Here is a 19,055-nt window from a genome sequence, read left to right as displayed (position 1 = left end):
TTTTTTTAATTTTTAATTTTTGATTTCGTAACCATAGTGTTTAATATAATTGATAAAAGATAATGTCATACCGCTATTACATACATCCTGTCTCTGTCTTCATGTCTCATTCATCCTCCCCTCGCCCTCTCCTCTCCCCTCCCATCGCCCCCTCTACAAAAATATACAGAAAAGAGCAGACCGAAAATACTATATAAAAGGACAGTTTTAAAAAAAATATAACGCCCTTACATAACTGTTACCAAATTATGATATTAAAATGTTTAACACACTTCACAGTTGCGATGAAGGTAAGAGGAAATGGCCGCGTAGCCTAATGGATAAGGCGTCTGACTTCGGCTTCTCTTTGTAGATATCAGAAGATTGTGGGTTCGAATCCCATCGTGGTCGATGTTTTTATAGCTTTAGTGGTTACAAGATAAGAATGATATATTTTAGAAAAAGTGCATCGTACACAATAAGTACAAGCAAGAGTAACGCTATCTGTGCAAGGTTTTTTTTTCTTTTGTCGGGTTGTAGGATAGATGAAATTGGATTTTGTAACCGTATATTAAACACACCGTTATACATACATACATACATACATACATACATACATAAAATACATGCATACTGTCTTTGGTCTCCGTTGCTCTCTTCATCATGAAAGCTTTGCGATCAATACACGATTTCTTTACTCACCTCTCCAGAATTAGAAACATACTTTTCTCGATTGCTTTACGTAATGATATTTTATAATCATTTCGTGTTCACACTAGATCTAGCAGAATGCTATAAATGTGGCCATTTGAATCACGGCAGGGATTGAACCAATCTGATTAAAATCCGATGTGGTGAAAGCGGCTAAATGCTTTTATTTCCAACGTTTTGTGTTGTTTGTTTTTGTTCTGAGTGATCGCCGCCTTCCCGCGTATCAATCAATCAATCAATCAATCAATCAATCAATCAATCAATCAGTCAGTCAGTCAGTCAGTCAGTCAGTCAGTCAGTCAATCGATCAATCAATCAATCACTGCCAGTGAAGTTCAGAGGCGCTGTACAATTACGTGTTGAAAGATATCTTGAAATGATGTTTTCAGGTTTTTCCTGTACTCAAGTTTTAGAGCTGGGTGTATAATTTGTTGACGCAAATTCCTTTAACATTTGCTTGACAAAGAGTTCCCATTTGAATCAGAAGAGATTTTATAGTATTTTGATTTTTCACTCAGTTTTCCAAAACGTGGCAGTCCACATTTCATTAAAGTCATGAATGACTTTTGCACCAAATCGAAGCTTTGATGGTAATAGGGATTGTAATTATAGAGAGAATCCTAGAGAATGAAACACTTGGCATCTTGGCATTCAGACAATTCACTCGTCATATGATTTCCGTATGCCAGAAATGGCTTTAGTTTGACAGTAGATTAACATGTTGTAGCCATCAGTAGATATATATGCACATTGCATTTTGATATTAAAGGGAAGGGAAGGGAAGAGAAGACAACAGAAGGCAAGAGCAGAGAAGAGAGACAATGTTGTAAAGTGAGTTGAAATGAGAAGTAAAACATTACACTACAGTATAACACAGTACATTGCAGTTCAACGCAGTAGTATAAGTATAAATACAAATCATCATAAACTATATTATAACACACACTATCATATAAACTCAGATCACTTAAAAACATGATGATTGTATCATCTATCATGTGAAATGTCAAGAATTTGTCTTCAAAGTACACACATTAAAAAGATATTTTGTTCATACTTATTATACAAAATGGTGACTTGCAAATTGAACTTTTGACAATGAAACTAATTTTTGTTAAATGTAATCCAACTGATTACTTCATATTTCACAAAGAATGATCATTAATCATGATAGTAGGTTGGAGTCCTGAGACTTTGCATTCTTGACATATCATGCAAGTTATTTATTTTAATATCAGATGATGTATGAAAAAACATTCGCATATCAGATAGTTCTTTGATAAAGGGGAGTTTTAGGAATCAAGCCGTGCTTTCCAGAGAAAGAGTAGTATGTGTATTGCCCAACAAAATCTTTAATTGTGGTTGCTCACACTCCCTCCTGGTGACACCTGTGGAAATCTAAGATGTTGCAATAATTATAAAAACAAACACTGTGGACACAATATTCTATATACTTTTCATTATTTTATTGTTTACATTTCAGAACATTTCTGTTTTCAAAACCTAACAATCCCTTGAAGACTATATCTAATAACTGTCTAAACAATCTATACTATATACAACTTACAATTTGCATAATGTAGTTGATAAACCTCACCCACTTCTGATTCTGCTTAGCATATATATATATATCGTCATGTGCAATGGAATGATCCCAAAGTGTCTATGCCATGCTTTCCATTCCACTTACAGGAGTGTATTCCTACACTATTTTCTCAGTTTGAATACCATTATACAAATACCTCAATCAGCAAATGCAATTTCTTTACAAAAATCAGACGTCCTACAAGGAACGAGTTGTATGTTTTTGCATATCATGCATATTTTGATTCATCTCTTGATCTGACTTTCAATTTCAAATTTGATATTACAGACTGTTTTCAAGGTATTACCTATATTTAATCTGCCAGTTATTCTGATATGATTAGTATTTCAATTAAAGCTGCATGGTCATTTCACAATTTATGACCAAAGATTCATTGCACTGCTTGAAAAAACTTTGCACTATGGATTGAACAGCAACTAAGTAAAAAAGGGGGTTTACATAGCATTAACAACTATGCTAAGGGGTTTAAATAGCATTAACAACTATGTTAGGGGGTTTACGTAGCATTAACAACTATGTTAGGGGGTTTACATAGCATTAACAACTATGTTAGGGGGTTTACATAGCATTAACAACTATGTTAGGGGTTTACATAGCATTAACAACTATGTTAGGGGGTTTACATAGCAATAACAACTATGTTAGGCTATGGGATGAGTTGATATCAACACTGGTCGAGTTTCTAAGACAGTGTTGACAGTAGCAACAACAGTTATGCTATCTGGACAACATCAGCAACACCAGTAACCACACTGGACAATAGTGGCATCAACACTTAACATAACTAGACTTATTCATTTCAGATGTTAGGGCTTGGACGTTATCATCAATGACTGTGTCAACATCTTGGTCCAAGCTAGGCCCTGATTTCAACAACTTACTTCATATGTAATGGCTGGCTAAACAGAATCAACACTTTGTTATGGGATATGGAGAACATTAATTAATGATATGCTAAAAACATGACGATATGGAGCATATAAAATAAATGTCATTAACATGGGGAAATTGACAGCATTTATGAATGCAATGTCAACATGAGGGAAGTGGACAGTATTAGAAAATGTTGTGTTTAACATGAGGATATGGAAAACATCACATGAATGCTATGTTAACATGAAGATATGGAAAGTATCACATGAATGCTATGTTAACATGAAGATATGGAAAGTATCACATGAATGCTATGTTAACATGAAGATATGGAAAGTATCACATGAATGCTATGTTAACATGAAGATATGGAAAGTATCACATGAATGCCATGTTAACATGAAGATATGGAAAGTATCACATGAATGCTATGTTAACATGAAGATATGGAAAGTATCACATGAATGCTATGTTTCATATGAGGATATGGACAGAATTGAAGGATGCCATGTTAACATGAGAGAATTGCACAGTATTATATGAATGGCAGTACTATGTTAATATTGGGATATGGACAGTACTGATAAACATCATATTAACATATCAGTATGAACAATATTGATGAATGAATGCCATGTTAGCATGAGAACATAGTGTTGATGAATGAATGAATCAATGAATGAATGTCACATTAGCATGAGGAGATAGGTAGTATTGATGAAGTAATGAATGTCATGTTCACATGAGGACATTGTATTGATGAATGAATGCCATGTTAGCATGAGAACATAGTGTTGATGAATGAATGAATGAATGAATGAATGAATGAACAAACATATGAATGAATGCCATGTTAGCATGAGGACATAGTGTTGATGAATGAATGCCATCTTATTGAGCTTAATTACAAAACAATAAACTAGTGAAATCACAATTTAGATTTTTGCTATCCCTGCTATTACTCTTACATAAAATAAATGTACATTTTCATCCATTTACATTGACAATAAGTAAAAACACCATTTGACTACAAGAGTTAAACACAATAAGACTACCTGCAGCTGTACATTCCTTGCAATAAACCATTCATATAACATAGCAAAATATCCTGCCCATATGATGAGATTATCATTCATAAAATGGCTACAAATAATAATCTCAGTACAAAATAAAAAAGTGATAATGTATTCAAATACTTTTGTCAGTTTTCTAGATATATTTGATGTTTCTTACTATTGATGGTGAAGATATCAATTTCACAACTTAAGTTTTATAAATTTTCTTACAAATTGTAAAATCGGAATTATATCTTGTGACATCATGTCTGAGTTTAAAGTGGCCATGTGAATGAGGAATGGGTATTATAGTTTGGATTTTTAATTGATAAAACAACTGTACTGTTTTCTGCTTGAAAAAAACGTGAAAGATTATACACCAAGTTCGTCTTGGCAACTAATCGATTGCAAAAAAAACCCCAAGCTAAAACAGTTTGTTATTATAGTACAGGAAGTGATTGCAAACAAACTTTTTGCACACTTTTAGATTTTTTTTTCCAATTATTGAGTTACAAATATGGACTTGGTTTATGTTGTTACACAGCCTTTTCAGGTAGAAGAAATAGCAAAAATTGCTTTATTCATTAAAAAATCTAAAATCAATATTTGTACCCATTTCATATCAATATGGCCACTTTATGATAACATGTAGCCGTTAACTACTTAGCATCTTACAAACAACTTAAACAATTGACAATGTTTAATTCCTTTTGAAGTGGAATTGCATGCAAAAATATATGTAACTATAAATCAAAGTGTCCCTATAATAAGATAAGATTACATAGTCTCTACCATTTCTGCATAATAAGTCTAACTTGTGACACAAACTACTAGCACTTACTGTTTTTCTTCTGTTATTCCATACTTTACAAAATATAAGATACGGATATGGCTATCAAAATATTGGAAACTGTTACAGAATTTCCCCAGTGTAAACCGGGGATTGATATTATATTATAACATTTGTACTATTGATACTTTTGTGATTTCATTCTTTCAAACTCATACCAAAGTAATTCTATTTACTGATAAAAAGAATAAATACAGTGTTTCTGCTTCCAAAATCATCTGATCTGCGCATGTTATATCATATTTACAACTTCATATTCTGGTGAAATATGCTTTAGGAGTTAGCTGATGGTTAACTGTGCAAATCCTATAAGAGCCTTGTCATCAGGTACTTCATTGGCTTCACAACCAGAATTCTGTAAAAACAGAAGCAATTCTTTAACAACAAGTGCTTAAACATGAAATAGATCATTATATGAAAGGAAGATTCTGCCTTTAATACACTTGTATTGATTACTGTTATTACCTTAACGGAAAAGTCAAGTCAGACTTATTTCTGCCTTTAGTACAATTGTATTGACTACTGCTGTCAACTTAAAGGAAAAGTCAAGTCAGACTTATTTCTACCTTTAGTACAATTGTATTGATTACTGTTATCAACTTAAAGGAAAAGTCCAGTCAGACTTATTTCTGCCTTTAGTACACTTATATTGATTACTGCTATCAACTTAAAGGAAAAGTCCAGTCAGACTTATTTCTGCCTTTAGTACACTTGTATTGATTACTGCTATCAACTTAAAGGAAAAGTCCAGTCAGACTTATTTCTGCCTTTAGTACACTTGTATTGATTACTGCTATCAACTTAAATGAAAAGTCCAGTCAGACTTATTTCTGCCTTTAGTACACTTGTATTGATTACTGCTATTAACTTAAAGGAAAAGTCTAGTCAGACTTATTTCTATCTTTAGTACACTTGTATTGATTACTGCTATCAACTTAAAAGAAAAGTCCAGTCAGACTTATTTCTACCTTTAGTACACTTGTATTGATTACTGATATTAATTAGTCAGACTTATTTCTGCCTTTAGTACACTTGTATTGATTACTGCTATCCTTTTAAAGGAAAAGTCCAGTCAGACTTAGTTCTGCCTTTAGTACATGTGTACTGATTACTGTTATCAACTTTCATATGATTTTGGGTAATAAACTAGCACCTCGGCAACTTATTCAACTTTGGAATCTTGTAAAGAAGCCCTACTACACATTGACATGTGTTCAGTCATTTGGGGATTTTCCTGCATGGGTTTATGGGAAAACCTCTAGTGATAACATCACATAATACCACAATCGGTATGCCTTCACATACTTTGTATTTGTCAGAAATAGTCTAAAATTGTAAAAAGTGTTATACAGAATGAATTTACAGTGTGTTGTTGTTTTACAGCAAATCTAGGCAATCTTTGCTGTAGTTGTGTAATGATGCAAATGAAGTAAAATTTTACACTTCAAGGAAACGTTAGATAACCGTCAAAAGTGACAAAAAGTGAATATTGATCAAGTTTTATTTATTTGCAATGCTTTAACATCATCATGTAATTCAGTAGAAATGACTCAAGGATATAATATGGAATCTTTCACCATCCATCACATTTTTTTGTATTGAATTTCATCAATTCCATTTATGTCTATTTCAATTTCAAACTTTCACATTAAGCAAAATAGCAAAACAATGCCTGATAAAATGTAAGCACTTTGATTTAGGATGAAAAACTGCATCTTACGTATCACATTGTCAATCAAATGGCAGGATGAAAGTTTGCATAAATTATGTAAATGAGTGTTTCAAACAAATATTAGTGACTTACCAGTGCAAATGTAATACACTTTGCTTGTGGTGCACCATCAAGTATCTTCTGAAGATTTGCTGCCACTGAAATTATAATTTAACATGTAAACATTTCTGAAGATTTATAATGGATGACATTGAAATTAAACATATAACCATATACAATGGCTGAAATTGAAAAAATAAGGCATACACATTTTCTAATATTTGGAGAAAAATTGAAATACATTTTTAAAAAATACAAATTTTCCAAGTTGAAGTTATTTATTTTTCTGCAGTCCATATCCAAACCTGTTAATTCACAAAACTATTTTGAATGTGTGAAGAATTTGGAAAACTTGGTTGCTATGACAGCATGAATGTGTTACCCACCTACTATGACATCTTTGCCATCAACCAATCCAGCAGCTACTAATTCCTGAGATATCCCATCAGCTGTGTCCTTGCCAGGTGTGAAGTCAAACCGAATGTCATTTAATTCTTTCCTTGTATTCCTGTTAGCCAAAGTATTTATCAGAAAGATGAAAGATATTTCATTATGACTGAAGATCCTTCTATCTGTAAATAATCCCCTATGAACCTCACTTGATATTTGCAATTCTATCAAACCAAAGTCTGCTCTACAAAATTTTCACTACACTTTGAGGAACCTCTTTATAACCAATTTCTTGTTGCTTAACTTTCATTTGTACATTTTTATGACCACTATCCTCATCCAGCAATAGCTTTGGCACTAAACATTCTTCAGAAAACTTTCATAAACCTGCTGTAAACCAATCTCTGTAATGATCAACCTATAAATTAAAGCCAGTCAGACTTATTTCTGCCTTTAGTATATTTGTAGGATGTATTGATTACTGCTATCAACTTCCTTATGATTTTTGGTGATAAAATAACATCTCAGTAACTTATTCAACTTTGGCAAGTGTTCAGCCATTTTGGATATTTCCTGCATGGGTTCATAGGAACACCTTTTATGATGACATAATTTTTACCAAAATCTCTACCTGACAAAGACTTCCCCATTCCATAATTGTCTATGGACACGCAGGGCACTACTGTCAAACCAACCCATGACATCTAACTTACCTAAGTCTTAGAACTAGATGTAAAGCTGGAGCAGTAGTTTTTGTGTCATTTGTTGTGGATGCTTTTGTTGGTTGTTTCTGGGCAGTTTTAGAGGTTGGTTGAGCATCATCATCTAATGAGTCCTGAGACTGCCTTCTTTTAATCTCCTTAGACCCACAAGAAAGTGTAAGAGATGAATAAGTTAAACATTAACCTGAAGTTGCATGATAAAAGTATCTCTTAGTATAGAGCAAGTGATTACAAATCATATAAAATAAAACTTAAAAAATATGTTAAACTTTAAATTATTATTATTATTATTATTATTATTATTATTATTATTATTTTTATTTCTTTTAAGAAAAAGCGCTACACGTGCGTCTCAGCACGTTGTACAGACTGAAGTTTAATAATTGCAAAAAGTAAAGAAAATAACAGTGCACATAGAGGGACAAGTAAAAACCGACCCATAAAATAATTCACATTGAATAAAAACCAACAAGTTAAAATCAGTCACTTCCAATAAAACCGACCAGACAGACCAAGTTAAATGTAAATGTGTGATAATTGATATTAATAAAATTGTTGGGGTAGGTAGATTATTATTTTATTTTTTTTTAATACTTTTTCATATGTGAGTGTCTAGTTCAGGTAGTTATGTTTTCTGTTGTTTTCCATATGGTCTCTGTGTTATTGGTTTCTTCTCATCAGATGTACAGCCATTACAGATTGGAAGAACAGTTTTATATTGTCTTTTTAAGTTGATGTCAGTTTCCGCATCCACTATTTCTTGCAAGAATTCACAAGTTTCATGATTTCATTATTTTTTTCTTGAATATATAAAAACATTTAGGGCCACCAATGAAAAACAATGAAAAACTAGGTGGAGTTGGGTAACCAGAACCTCACAATTTTTTTTATTAGGCCTTATTAGTATCAAAGTGTGAGTACTTACTGCTGCTGCCTTCTCTGCATCTTCAGCTGTAAGATGAGCACCAAAATCATCAGGTTTGACCCTAGGTGATCTACCAAGTTCAGCTGCCTTACCCTCCTCACTGTTAACATCTAGCTCCTCATCTGACCATTCCCAACCACCATCTTCTGTTCTATGTAATCGACCACTAGACCCAGGAACTCGTTTCACCTAAAAAATTATCAAGTTGATACAATTAACACTGAACTTTCACTGAAAATTACCAATGAGCTTATAATGAGCTTATACTTGTATGTCTCTGTTGCCCGGGTAGCAAGGTTGGTAGTGTGCCTGTCTCCAAGGTTCAAGTCCATGCCAGGCAAACTCTAGTGTAGTTGAGAAGGTGAAAAGTTAGCTGGGACAGACTCGAACCTGTGCCCTTCAAAACACTAGATGGGTTCACCACCAACCATGCTTACCAATCCGACATCCAATGACATTCCCGGTGTCCTACCACATCACCAACTCTCTATATCCAATCACCATTACCATAGAAATACCAGACAAAACTGACTGAAGAAAACACTTCTCTTTCAATTACCCTTTCCTAGCTGGCATATCTAGCCAAGCAGTGAAAAAAAACAACCCTTATGATACAAATATCAGGTGAATTAACTACAAATTCAGAGATATGGATTATTCATTTATTTATGTTTACTTTATGATTTGAGAATGAATGATAATAATGTAATTATAGCCCAAATATAAAATATAATGATCTTGAATAGAAAGGCAAATGGGATTGAGCTACAAGTTCTTTGCCTTGGAAATGGAGATACCTCTGGTACACATCAGCATGAAGCCAATTATTACATGTGTGTCATCACTAGTCCAGTGATTACTTGCATTGGTGCACATACATACTTGTGATATTTGCACTACAGCGCAATACTGAAAACAATATTGCGTACCTGTATGCAAATGGGTAAACTTTGCAAAAGCATACACGATTATTCCTGGTACACAAAATCATGTGATCAAACATTGTGATTTTTCTGAATTTCGCTGTTCCAGATAAACTTAATAACAACAGATACACATGATGTGTGGGTGCCATTGTGGGGACATAGGGGTGTTAATGTACTTGTGCTTGCAGTATTTTCTACTGCACTTTCACTCATTACACTCATGCATATGGCCGCGCATAGAACACTGGAAGCACATGTGCAAGTACCATGACACAATGACAGCTCAACAGACACTTTACCATGTCTATAGGACTTCCCAACTCTAAAGTTCAGTTTTACAATAAATGGATTTTGGGTGAAAAACAACACTGGAAGCATATCACACATAAATGCAAAGAAACACAACATAGTTTCACACAATTTCACCTGTTGATGATCTGATATACCTTCCAGTTACCTCGGGACTAGATTCAGAGAAAAAAATGTGGCCAACTAATTCTACTGCAAGCTGAGGAAAAGTAGAAGGGGGAAAAGTTTTGCATAATGTGTAGAGAGAGTTTGATTAGCGAAAGATGTAGAATTGTTGCTAAGAACAAACAAAAAATTCACTGATTGACCTGAAGCCTATGTATATGGTTTATGCCTAACATAAACAAATTGTATTGTAACAAAAAACATGCTGCTTAGATAAACCGACAAATTCGCATATTTTCAAATATGTATATCGGTACTTTTAAAACATAACTGACAAGTTATTGATTTCACATTGCATACTAATGAGATAAAAGTATGCAATATACACAAAGAGGCTTAAAAAGATGTCTTATTCTCAGGTTCAATAGATATTATTCCCAATACTTTTCTGAGCCAAGGAAAATATGAGTAACTTAAAGGGCCTTGTCATTATGAGTCTCGCGACTTGTAGTGACAAAACCCTTTAGTCACAAGTATTTTCTGACTGAATGAAGAAAAATATTGGAGAATAACTTAATTATACTAGTGCCACTAATATAAAAAAAATTGGGTAAAGTAATGGCAATTTTTTAACTGTTTTGACCACTAATATAAAAGAAATTGGGGAAAGTAATGGCAATTTTAACTGTTTTGACTCACATTTCGAATACAGCAGAACCAGTGACATAGACAAGCCTTGCCATGACATAGATGTGCATCGTTTTGACACAGAATGACCAGGGTATAAATTCCATATGTGTTTTTTTAACTTGTCTTGTCCTTGTTATCGAATAATAAACACAAAACACAAACCACCATCTTTGGAAATATACTGAACAATAAAACTATACCTTCTGAGATCTCTCCACTAGTGTTGGTGCCAGTGGTAACAATGTCTGCATTATGTGCTCTTTTCCCTTTGCCTTCTTGAAAAATGGACTTTTCAACAGTTCCGGTGCAGTAGGCCTGTTAGGAAAATAATAAAGTCAAGTGTATGATGATACTGTTTCCTATCTTTATTACCTGTTTTGGTGACATCAGAAAGTGACAAACTAAATTTTATTTGAAGAAAACGAAAATGGTCAAAGGATAGTCTATTTGAAAAATCAAAATCAAATTCAGAAACCACAGATAAATCTAAAAATATAGAGTTTATCCCTAAAACTACATTGATTGACATTCTTTCAATATTATTAATGTTTTGTTTGATAAATTATTGTACATGTACAGCTGCTGCTAAATTCTTGTGATTGAAAACGACTTTAACCATTTAGGTGTGTCACATAATAACATTACAATTCATTTTTTTGTATTAGTTCCAAACTCTGGGCATAAATAATTACCTAGTAACTACCTATATTTCATTGAATTGTATACAGAAACAGCTGAAGATGGCCATTGAAGTGATTTACTTCAATATACTGGATAAATAATATACGTTCTGGAACTAATACAAAATATGATTCCAGAGCAAGGAAACAATTATGATTGAAGAGATATAAGGCAAAATGTTTAGGACAAATATGGCCACCATTTTGCAATAAAGGCTAAGGTAGCAAATTTAAGTGATCAACATATGTATACTATGGTGTCTGACATCTGTGCCAAGTTTGGTTGAAACTGAATAGTGATGTCTGAGATATGGCAGACAGATCATCATCATCATGCATCATTCCTATAGCCCTCTTCGGTTTCTGCCTACTGGGGTGCTGAAAAGTCACATGACATACCTCTTATCAGGATCTTTTTGAAGACATTTTCCAATCATTTTCCTGAAATCTTTACCATATTTCTTATAATCTTCTTTGTTATCTGTCCCAGTTTCTAGACTTGGAGGGTCATTCTGCAGTGTCAGCATCAACACCTGTTGTTTGTGGAAAGAAAAAAAGAATGTTTGTACATTAGACATGGTTGTATTTCTGCTTTGTCTTTGCCGCTATCATATTATTCAAATACAGGAAATATACCAAGGTGCATTAGCACCAAATTGTATTTTTCTACTTAAACAGTACATCTTTCTTTGTGGTGATAACTTTAGCAATGTTCATTATATCACTATATCCTCTCTTATTTTCACATATACATCTGATATTTTCATTCAAACCAGATCACAGTTGGGGTTGTCAGGGGCAACATCATATCAGACCTGTTATACCATTAATGTTAAATTCTGTATTTTTGTGAGATTGAAATTAATGTATTCAGCAATAACAAACACAAAGCATGTACAGCATACCTTCATTGGTGGATACTTAGAGTATGGTGCTGTGCCTGTTGCCAATTCAATGCCTGTGATACCAAAACTCCAGATGTCAGCCTTAGTATTATAACCTGTCACCTGTCGAAGGACAACAATATGTAAATTAAGCAAAGTCAGCTTTAATATTATAATCAGGCACCTGTCGAAGGACAACAATATGGAAATGTATAATCAACCTGTGCACAAATACTTTTAAAGTGCAAGGGTTTCAATCTCAGGTTTCACAATAAAGTTATCTCATCAGTGGAGCCTGGGCCTTCAATGTACCTTTCAGAGTACAATAAAATTTGGGCGAGATTACAAAAGTTGTCTGGCAGAGGTATAGAAAAAGTTGATCCAGAAGTAAAAAATGCTATCTAACCCTTATTAATAAATTGCAAATATATACGTCAAGCACTACAGTCATTCCTACATATAACCAACATTCAGGTATAACCAACTAACCTGTTCCATCACTTCAGGTGCCATCCAACATGGTGTTCCTACAAACGTTCTCCTGAACTTGTCTCTGGATTGGTCACCCCCTGTTGAAATCCAAGATGCTACACCAAAGTCAGCCATCTGCACTTCGCCATCCCCTCCTACCAGAATATTACCAGCTTTTACATCCCTACAATAGTAAAAACATTAAAGAAGAAAGGGTGGTTTAAACAAAACACTGAAACACTCTAAGTTTGTACCCCCTCAAATGACACTACATCCAGCAAGTAAGCAAAATACAAGTCGATAGTGGCAGAAAACATTATTACATGTAATAAGAATTTTACATTGAATGCAGGCAATGACTCCTTTAAATTTCACTCGTGTGTTACCAGTATAGCTTGTCCTGGTATGTATTTTATGTATGTATGTATGTATGTATGTATGTATGTATGTATGTATGTATGTATGTATGTATGTATGTATGTATGTATGTATTTATTTGTGTGTATGTATATGTATATGTATATGTGTATGTGTATGTATATATGTATGTGTGTATGTATGTATGTATGTATGTATGTATGTATGTATGTATGTATGTATTTGTGTGTATGTATATGTATATGTATATGTGTATGTGTATGTATGTATGTATGTATGTATGTATGTATGTATGTATGTATGTATATATGTATGTATGTATGTATGTATGTATGTATGTATGTATGTATGTATGTATGTATGTATTTGTGTGTATGTATATGTATATGTGTATGTATATGTGTATATGTATGTATATATGTATGTATATATGTGTATGTATATGTATATGTATATAGTAGGTAGTAGGTTATTTTATAAAAGTGACATGAGGTAATAAGATTCCTCCCAGCACATCGGGCTTATAAATCATCTTGAACAAAAATAAATGATACATTGACAATACAGAGAAGTTACAGTGAAAAAAAAGGTAAGTGTACATTCAGTGTGAAAGAAAATAAATTTTCAAAACAAAGTTTCATTCTGTCTGTACATGTATATGTACACCCTTTTCCCGAATAACACGTTTATGTATATACATAAGGATATTTAGTTCTGTTCTGTATCACATTTTTTTTTTTTGTACGTGGGAATAAATTATTATTAATGTATATATAACACATTGATGTAGTTATCCTTTGTGATATAATTCATCAATAAACACCATTCACACATTTCATTGTTTTTATAGGCTAATACTCATTGTGATCTTGGAATCAAACAGCTGCAACACATCAAAATTACTTTTCATTGGATACAAGATTCAGTATATCCATGTTAGATAAATAGAGATGACCTTGATATGACCTTGATGTATACACTCTGTTTTTCACTTTCCTATTGATCCTCACATCAAGATCAATATCTGACACAGTGACATAGTGATCTCCTTGAACAAAGCAACAAGCATGCCAATTCCTATGGTAGTTTCAGTGCACCCTCTTGCTAATAATACAAGTCATACACCTAACATCAAAAATTGTATTGAATGAGCATCCAGACCTAAAGGTTTTTCCCTCCCTTGGTTTCCACCTGGCAACTTCATAAGTTGTTACTGGTCTGCGAATCCTCTTGTAAAAACACTGCCTACAGTATAAGAAGTCAATAACCACTGAAAATGTCCTACCTGTGAATTTGACCATTTTCATGAAGATACTCTAAACCTTTGAGTACCTCTTTTAATATTGTTGCTATGGTGACTTCATCTAGTACACCACCTTTGTTTCTGCCATGTTTCATGACATATTTGATAATGTCTAAGACAGAACCTTGAAAAAAGAGAAACATATTTAGAGTTAACATTTTAAAGGAAATCTCATAAGAAAGGTATGTGTCAATGTGCACACTTTATAATGCATGTTATATAAATTTGGTCGACAAAAAAATTTGCAAAGGCTGCTAGCAGAAGACTGTGTGTGTGTGTGTGTGTACATGCGTGCATGCATGCATGCTTGATGTATGCATGTATGGATGCATGTATGTATGCATGTATGTATGTATGTATGTATGTATGTATGTATGTATGTATGTATGTATGTATTGTTTTCACATATATGCAAATAGCCTGGAAATTTCATTCTTTTCAACAAACTTACGTTTCATATTAGTCTATTGTACTAGTACAAAACATGATAGGAAGTAATTTCATATATGAACATAGTAAACGAGGGAACTAGATGGACTCTGGGTTTGTGGTTGATAATGAAAATTTCTAGTTATTGTCCAAAATAATTTTTGAATTTTTTGACTGTCAGTACTAATTACTATGAGTAGAAATGTTCATTTCTAAAAACTATGTATTGTTTATGCTTTATTCATATATTTCAAACAATTAATGACTTTCATATTTCATTGTGTAATTTCCAGGCATCAATTTATAATTGGATGTAACTATAGCAACATTTATCAGTAGATTCATTAACATAATTATCATCAATGAATACATCACTGAGTACCTACCTACAGCCAGCAGTTTCATAATCAGCCATAATTCATCTTTTACCACAAATGATGTATAGTAATTAACTATGCTTTCATGATTACATTGACTCATTGCTTGGATTTCTTTCTGTGGGGTGTAAACAAATTTCAAAGTTGGGTTTATTTGTGTAATAACTGACTATGCTTTAGAGTTACAAAGTTATACAGGATTAATGTTTGAATTTCTTTCTGAGGAGTTAGAAAAAATTCAAAATAACATTACAATACAACATTTTTCATTGTCTACTACTGTGCATTCTTCAGGCTGTTCAAAGTCTGGCTGTTCACATTGGAACTCACTTACGCTGGCCTGTTTTTCTGTTTCTCATGACCTAACCGACCCTAAGTTTCTTGGATCCAGCAAAGAAAATATACAAAATAAAATAATGCCCTCTATCTCTAGACCAGGAAAGAACACACAGCATCGCAGATGGTAAGATGGTGCTGTCACATGCATATATCTGGGTGATAAATACAGTTTACCATCAAAATTCAGGATTGCGATAAGTCAATTGGTGCACACAATCCTTTTGACTTCAATTTCCATTTCTAAGGCATTTAGATAGTCTGAAAACATCACCAACAGATACAAAAACATTCACTTTTTCCCTTTCTTTAACCGACCAACCAACCAATCTATTATTTTTGAGATATTACAATGAGCAACAGAATGACAGAGTCACCCAAACAGCTGATGTTGGTCGCTGTAGTTGACATTTCCTCATCTACAACATTTTATATTTGCAACAATGGTTCTTTCATATATCTCTAAAAAAATCTAACACAAAAAAGACATCAAAGCATTATTGACTTACTGTTAATTCTTCCATAGTTGTATTACATTTTTCTAAATTAATTCTTTTGATTGCTACTTTCTCATTACGGGGTTTACAAATGGCACTCTGTACCACAGCAGTGGCACCATACCCTGTTGGTAAAAATGGAAAACAAATACATGACTCTATACCACACACACGCCTTGTCGATAATATTCCAACAAAAGATATGGAATCTCGTACCCTGATGGTTCTGCATCACAAACTTGTGTACACATCATTGGTTCTGTACATGCATGCTTAAAGATGAGTTAAGACATTCCATATTGCATTCTCTGAAATGGTACAGCAGGAATTGTATACTGTAAACCTGGAAATGTTCGCGTAAGATTTATTTTCGCTTATTTCGCTACAAAACAAAAACGCGAAAATAAGTAAAATATATATTTCTGTATAATGCAATGTACCAGTATGGTTATTAGTGAAAATTAATCTTTGTGAACTACATGAAGACTGTAAAATCTCAATTTTCTAGTCATGAAAATATGCAGGTTTACAGTATGTAGAGACTGGCCTAAAAAGTGTGTTACACTATGGTCTGGATGCCAGCATGGTCTCTAACTAAACCATATCCGGTCAAAGTCCCTCAATCAGCACAAAAAGTTGTTCATCCAAACAATGAACCCCAATTGTTATGGCGAGCTGAGCGGACAAATATATCATATTTTGGACATTACATAATTGCCCAAATAAACACTAACTTTATGAGGGACTGTGTTATTGGGTGCATCTCATGCATCTCAGGACTTCTAGAGTAATGACTTCACTATACTGTGTGTGGAGGTGTAAATGGTAATGATAAAAACTAGACTAGTTACACCAGCACTATAGACAACACTATTGTCGATGGTTTCCACCATTTCAATATCTGAAGGGATTCATATTATTTTTACTCTAGGTTAGCCTACCTGTACACTAGACTTGAAGGACTACCACTAATATACAACTATCCTAACTGCCAATATAGTGTAGTAGCATTAGTTCTTCAAGTCTACACTCTATACGTTTTCATTTTTAAATAATACAACTGACTTCTTTGATTTCGTGATATTCTATAAATATTATATGTAATATTCATAATTACATATTCAGTATTCAGTTTCAACCTTCTGATGAGCCACTCTTCGTTTGTAGGTCAATCATTATCGTGTTGCTATATTCATCACTTAGTTCGTTTCGTTATACATGCTTTACCTTCACGTGTTTTCAAATTTGACAACTGCCTAGATTCGTTATTCTAATCTTATCTTCGGTAACGGTTACATGAAAATCAAGTAGAATATCATTTGGAGTTTACTCAGTAAACACTGAGACTGGTGCGGCCAGTTAAAAGTAAACAAAATAATGTTCAAATCCAAATTCCAGGCACGCCTTACACACGTACTTTGCACTGAAATCCCGACTGTAATGGTGGAAGCTCTCCTATGACAAACGGTGGACGACATTATGTATATTATACATGATAGAGAACTGTCTGTCACTCGTCTCATGATGTGGTGTCTGTTTATAAGCGATCCTTTGTTGCAATCAGTTTTTGTACAAAAATATACATCGGGTGCGCATATCATAGAAACCATTTCAAATGTGGTTAACCCGTACACATACCTATAACCTCCTTCAGCTCATAATCGTCCTTGCTTATCGGCCAGGGAACTGGTCCGTGGCTCGTACTGTCAGCCATTTTGTTGACACCTTACGAATGACCTGTGGGGGTTCAAAGGTCAGCCCGAGGACATCGTTATTGTCTGCATGGTTTGATAGCCGGGTGTGTAGTATTTCTTAGATTGTTGTTTTCCTTGTCTACGGGCTAAATATAACAATGTTTTGACCATAATTTCCTACCTGTCAGGAAATGATAATGTGTTATACAATGTATATATCTACTAGTATAGTGATTGATATATTTGTAGTAGCAGGATTCGTATTATATATTTTATAAAAGGGGTTCTGGGCAAAAAATACGTACCCCCTGGTGGCATGCAGGCATCACTGGATAGAGCATTATTGACAGAATATAAGACTTAGTCACAATGTATTATTTTAACAGGTATAAAAACAATAGCCGGTAATTGTACAATACGAATGAATGAATGAATGAATAAATGAATGAATGAATGAATGAATGAATGAATGAATGAATGAATGAATGAATGAATGAATGAATGAATGAATGAATGGATGGATGGATGGATGGACGGACGAACGAATGAACGAACGAACGAACGAACGAATGAATGAATGAATGAATGAATGAGTGCATGCATGGATGGATGGATGAATTAATGGATGAATGAAGGAAGGAAGGAATGGACCGACCAACCAATCAACCGAACTAAAGAACGAATTGATAGATGGGTGGATGGATGGATGCCAACGGATAGAATTTTGAGTGAAAAATTTGAAACAGTGGTGTTTTCCCCATCAGCTACAAAATTCGACATATTTTCGACAATCTCTTAATCCCATTCCTTTCTACAGATTTCTAAGAAGAAAAGATTACATTCTAAAATTTTCCACTAGTCTAGAGACTAGAGGTTGGGTATGAATCTGAAGATGTTTTCACCTTTACTCATGTAACCAGAGATACATGTATTCAGATTCCAGCCCAATAGCAAGTCCCTCGACTAATTCTGTTTAGATGTTGGCTTATGTAGATCTCAGCTCAAGTTGTGTACGAAAGAAAAGAAAATGAAGTGGTGTGTCGTTGTCATAGTGATACAGCGGAAGGTCCAGTATAAGTGACAAATATGACTGA

The 19,055-nt window shown here is 33.7% G+C and overlaps 1 protein-coding gene and 1 non-coding gene across 2 annotated transcripts; one reads left to right on the top strand and one right to left on the bottom strand.

Annotated features, from left to right (window-relative positions):
• The first annotated feature begins 302 nt into the window (after positions 1 to 302).
• On the top strand, positions 303 to 390 carry Trnar-ucg (transfer RNA arginine (anticodon UCG)). The gene is given in 2 exon segments: positions 303 to 339; positions 355 to 390. It is a non-coding gene; the product is annotated as a tRNA-Arg (tRNA).
• A 1,782-nt stretch (positions 391 to 2,172) lies between these two features.
• Positions 2,173 to 17,981, bottom strand: LOC144433522 (serine/threonine-protein kinase OSR1-like). Its single transcript, XM_078121829.1, has 13 exons — positions 17,906 to 17,981; positions 16,280 to 16,392; positions 15,444 to 15,552; positions 14,611 to 14,752; positions 12,966 to 13,131; positions 12,498 to 12,599; positions 11,992 to 12,125; positions 11,113 to 11,227; positions 8,883 to 9,071; positions 7,949 to 8,094; positions 7,232 to 7,353; positions 6,879 to 6,943; positions 2,173 to 5,429 (listed from the first exon to the last, which is right to left on the bottom strand). Exons 1-13 carry the CDS (start codon positions 17,979 to 17,981, stop codon positions 5,355 to 5,357), a joined length of 1,554 nt encoding a protein of 517 aa, XP_077977955.1. The 3' UTR covers positions 2,173 to 5,354.
• Positions 17,982 to 19,055: the final 1,074 nt, after the last annotated feature.

Source organism: Glandiceps talaboti, chromosome 4, assembly GCF_964340395.1.
Source record: "Glandiceps talaboti chromosome 4, keGlaTala1.1, whole genome shotgun sequence".
Taxonomy (NCBI): Eukaryota; Metazoa; Hemichordata; class Enteropneusta; family Spengelidae; genus Glandiceps; species Glandiceps talaboti.
The sequence above is the reverse complement of the archived record's forward strand: the minus strand, read 5'-3'. Positions and strand labels throughout refer to the sequence as shown.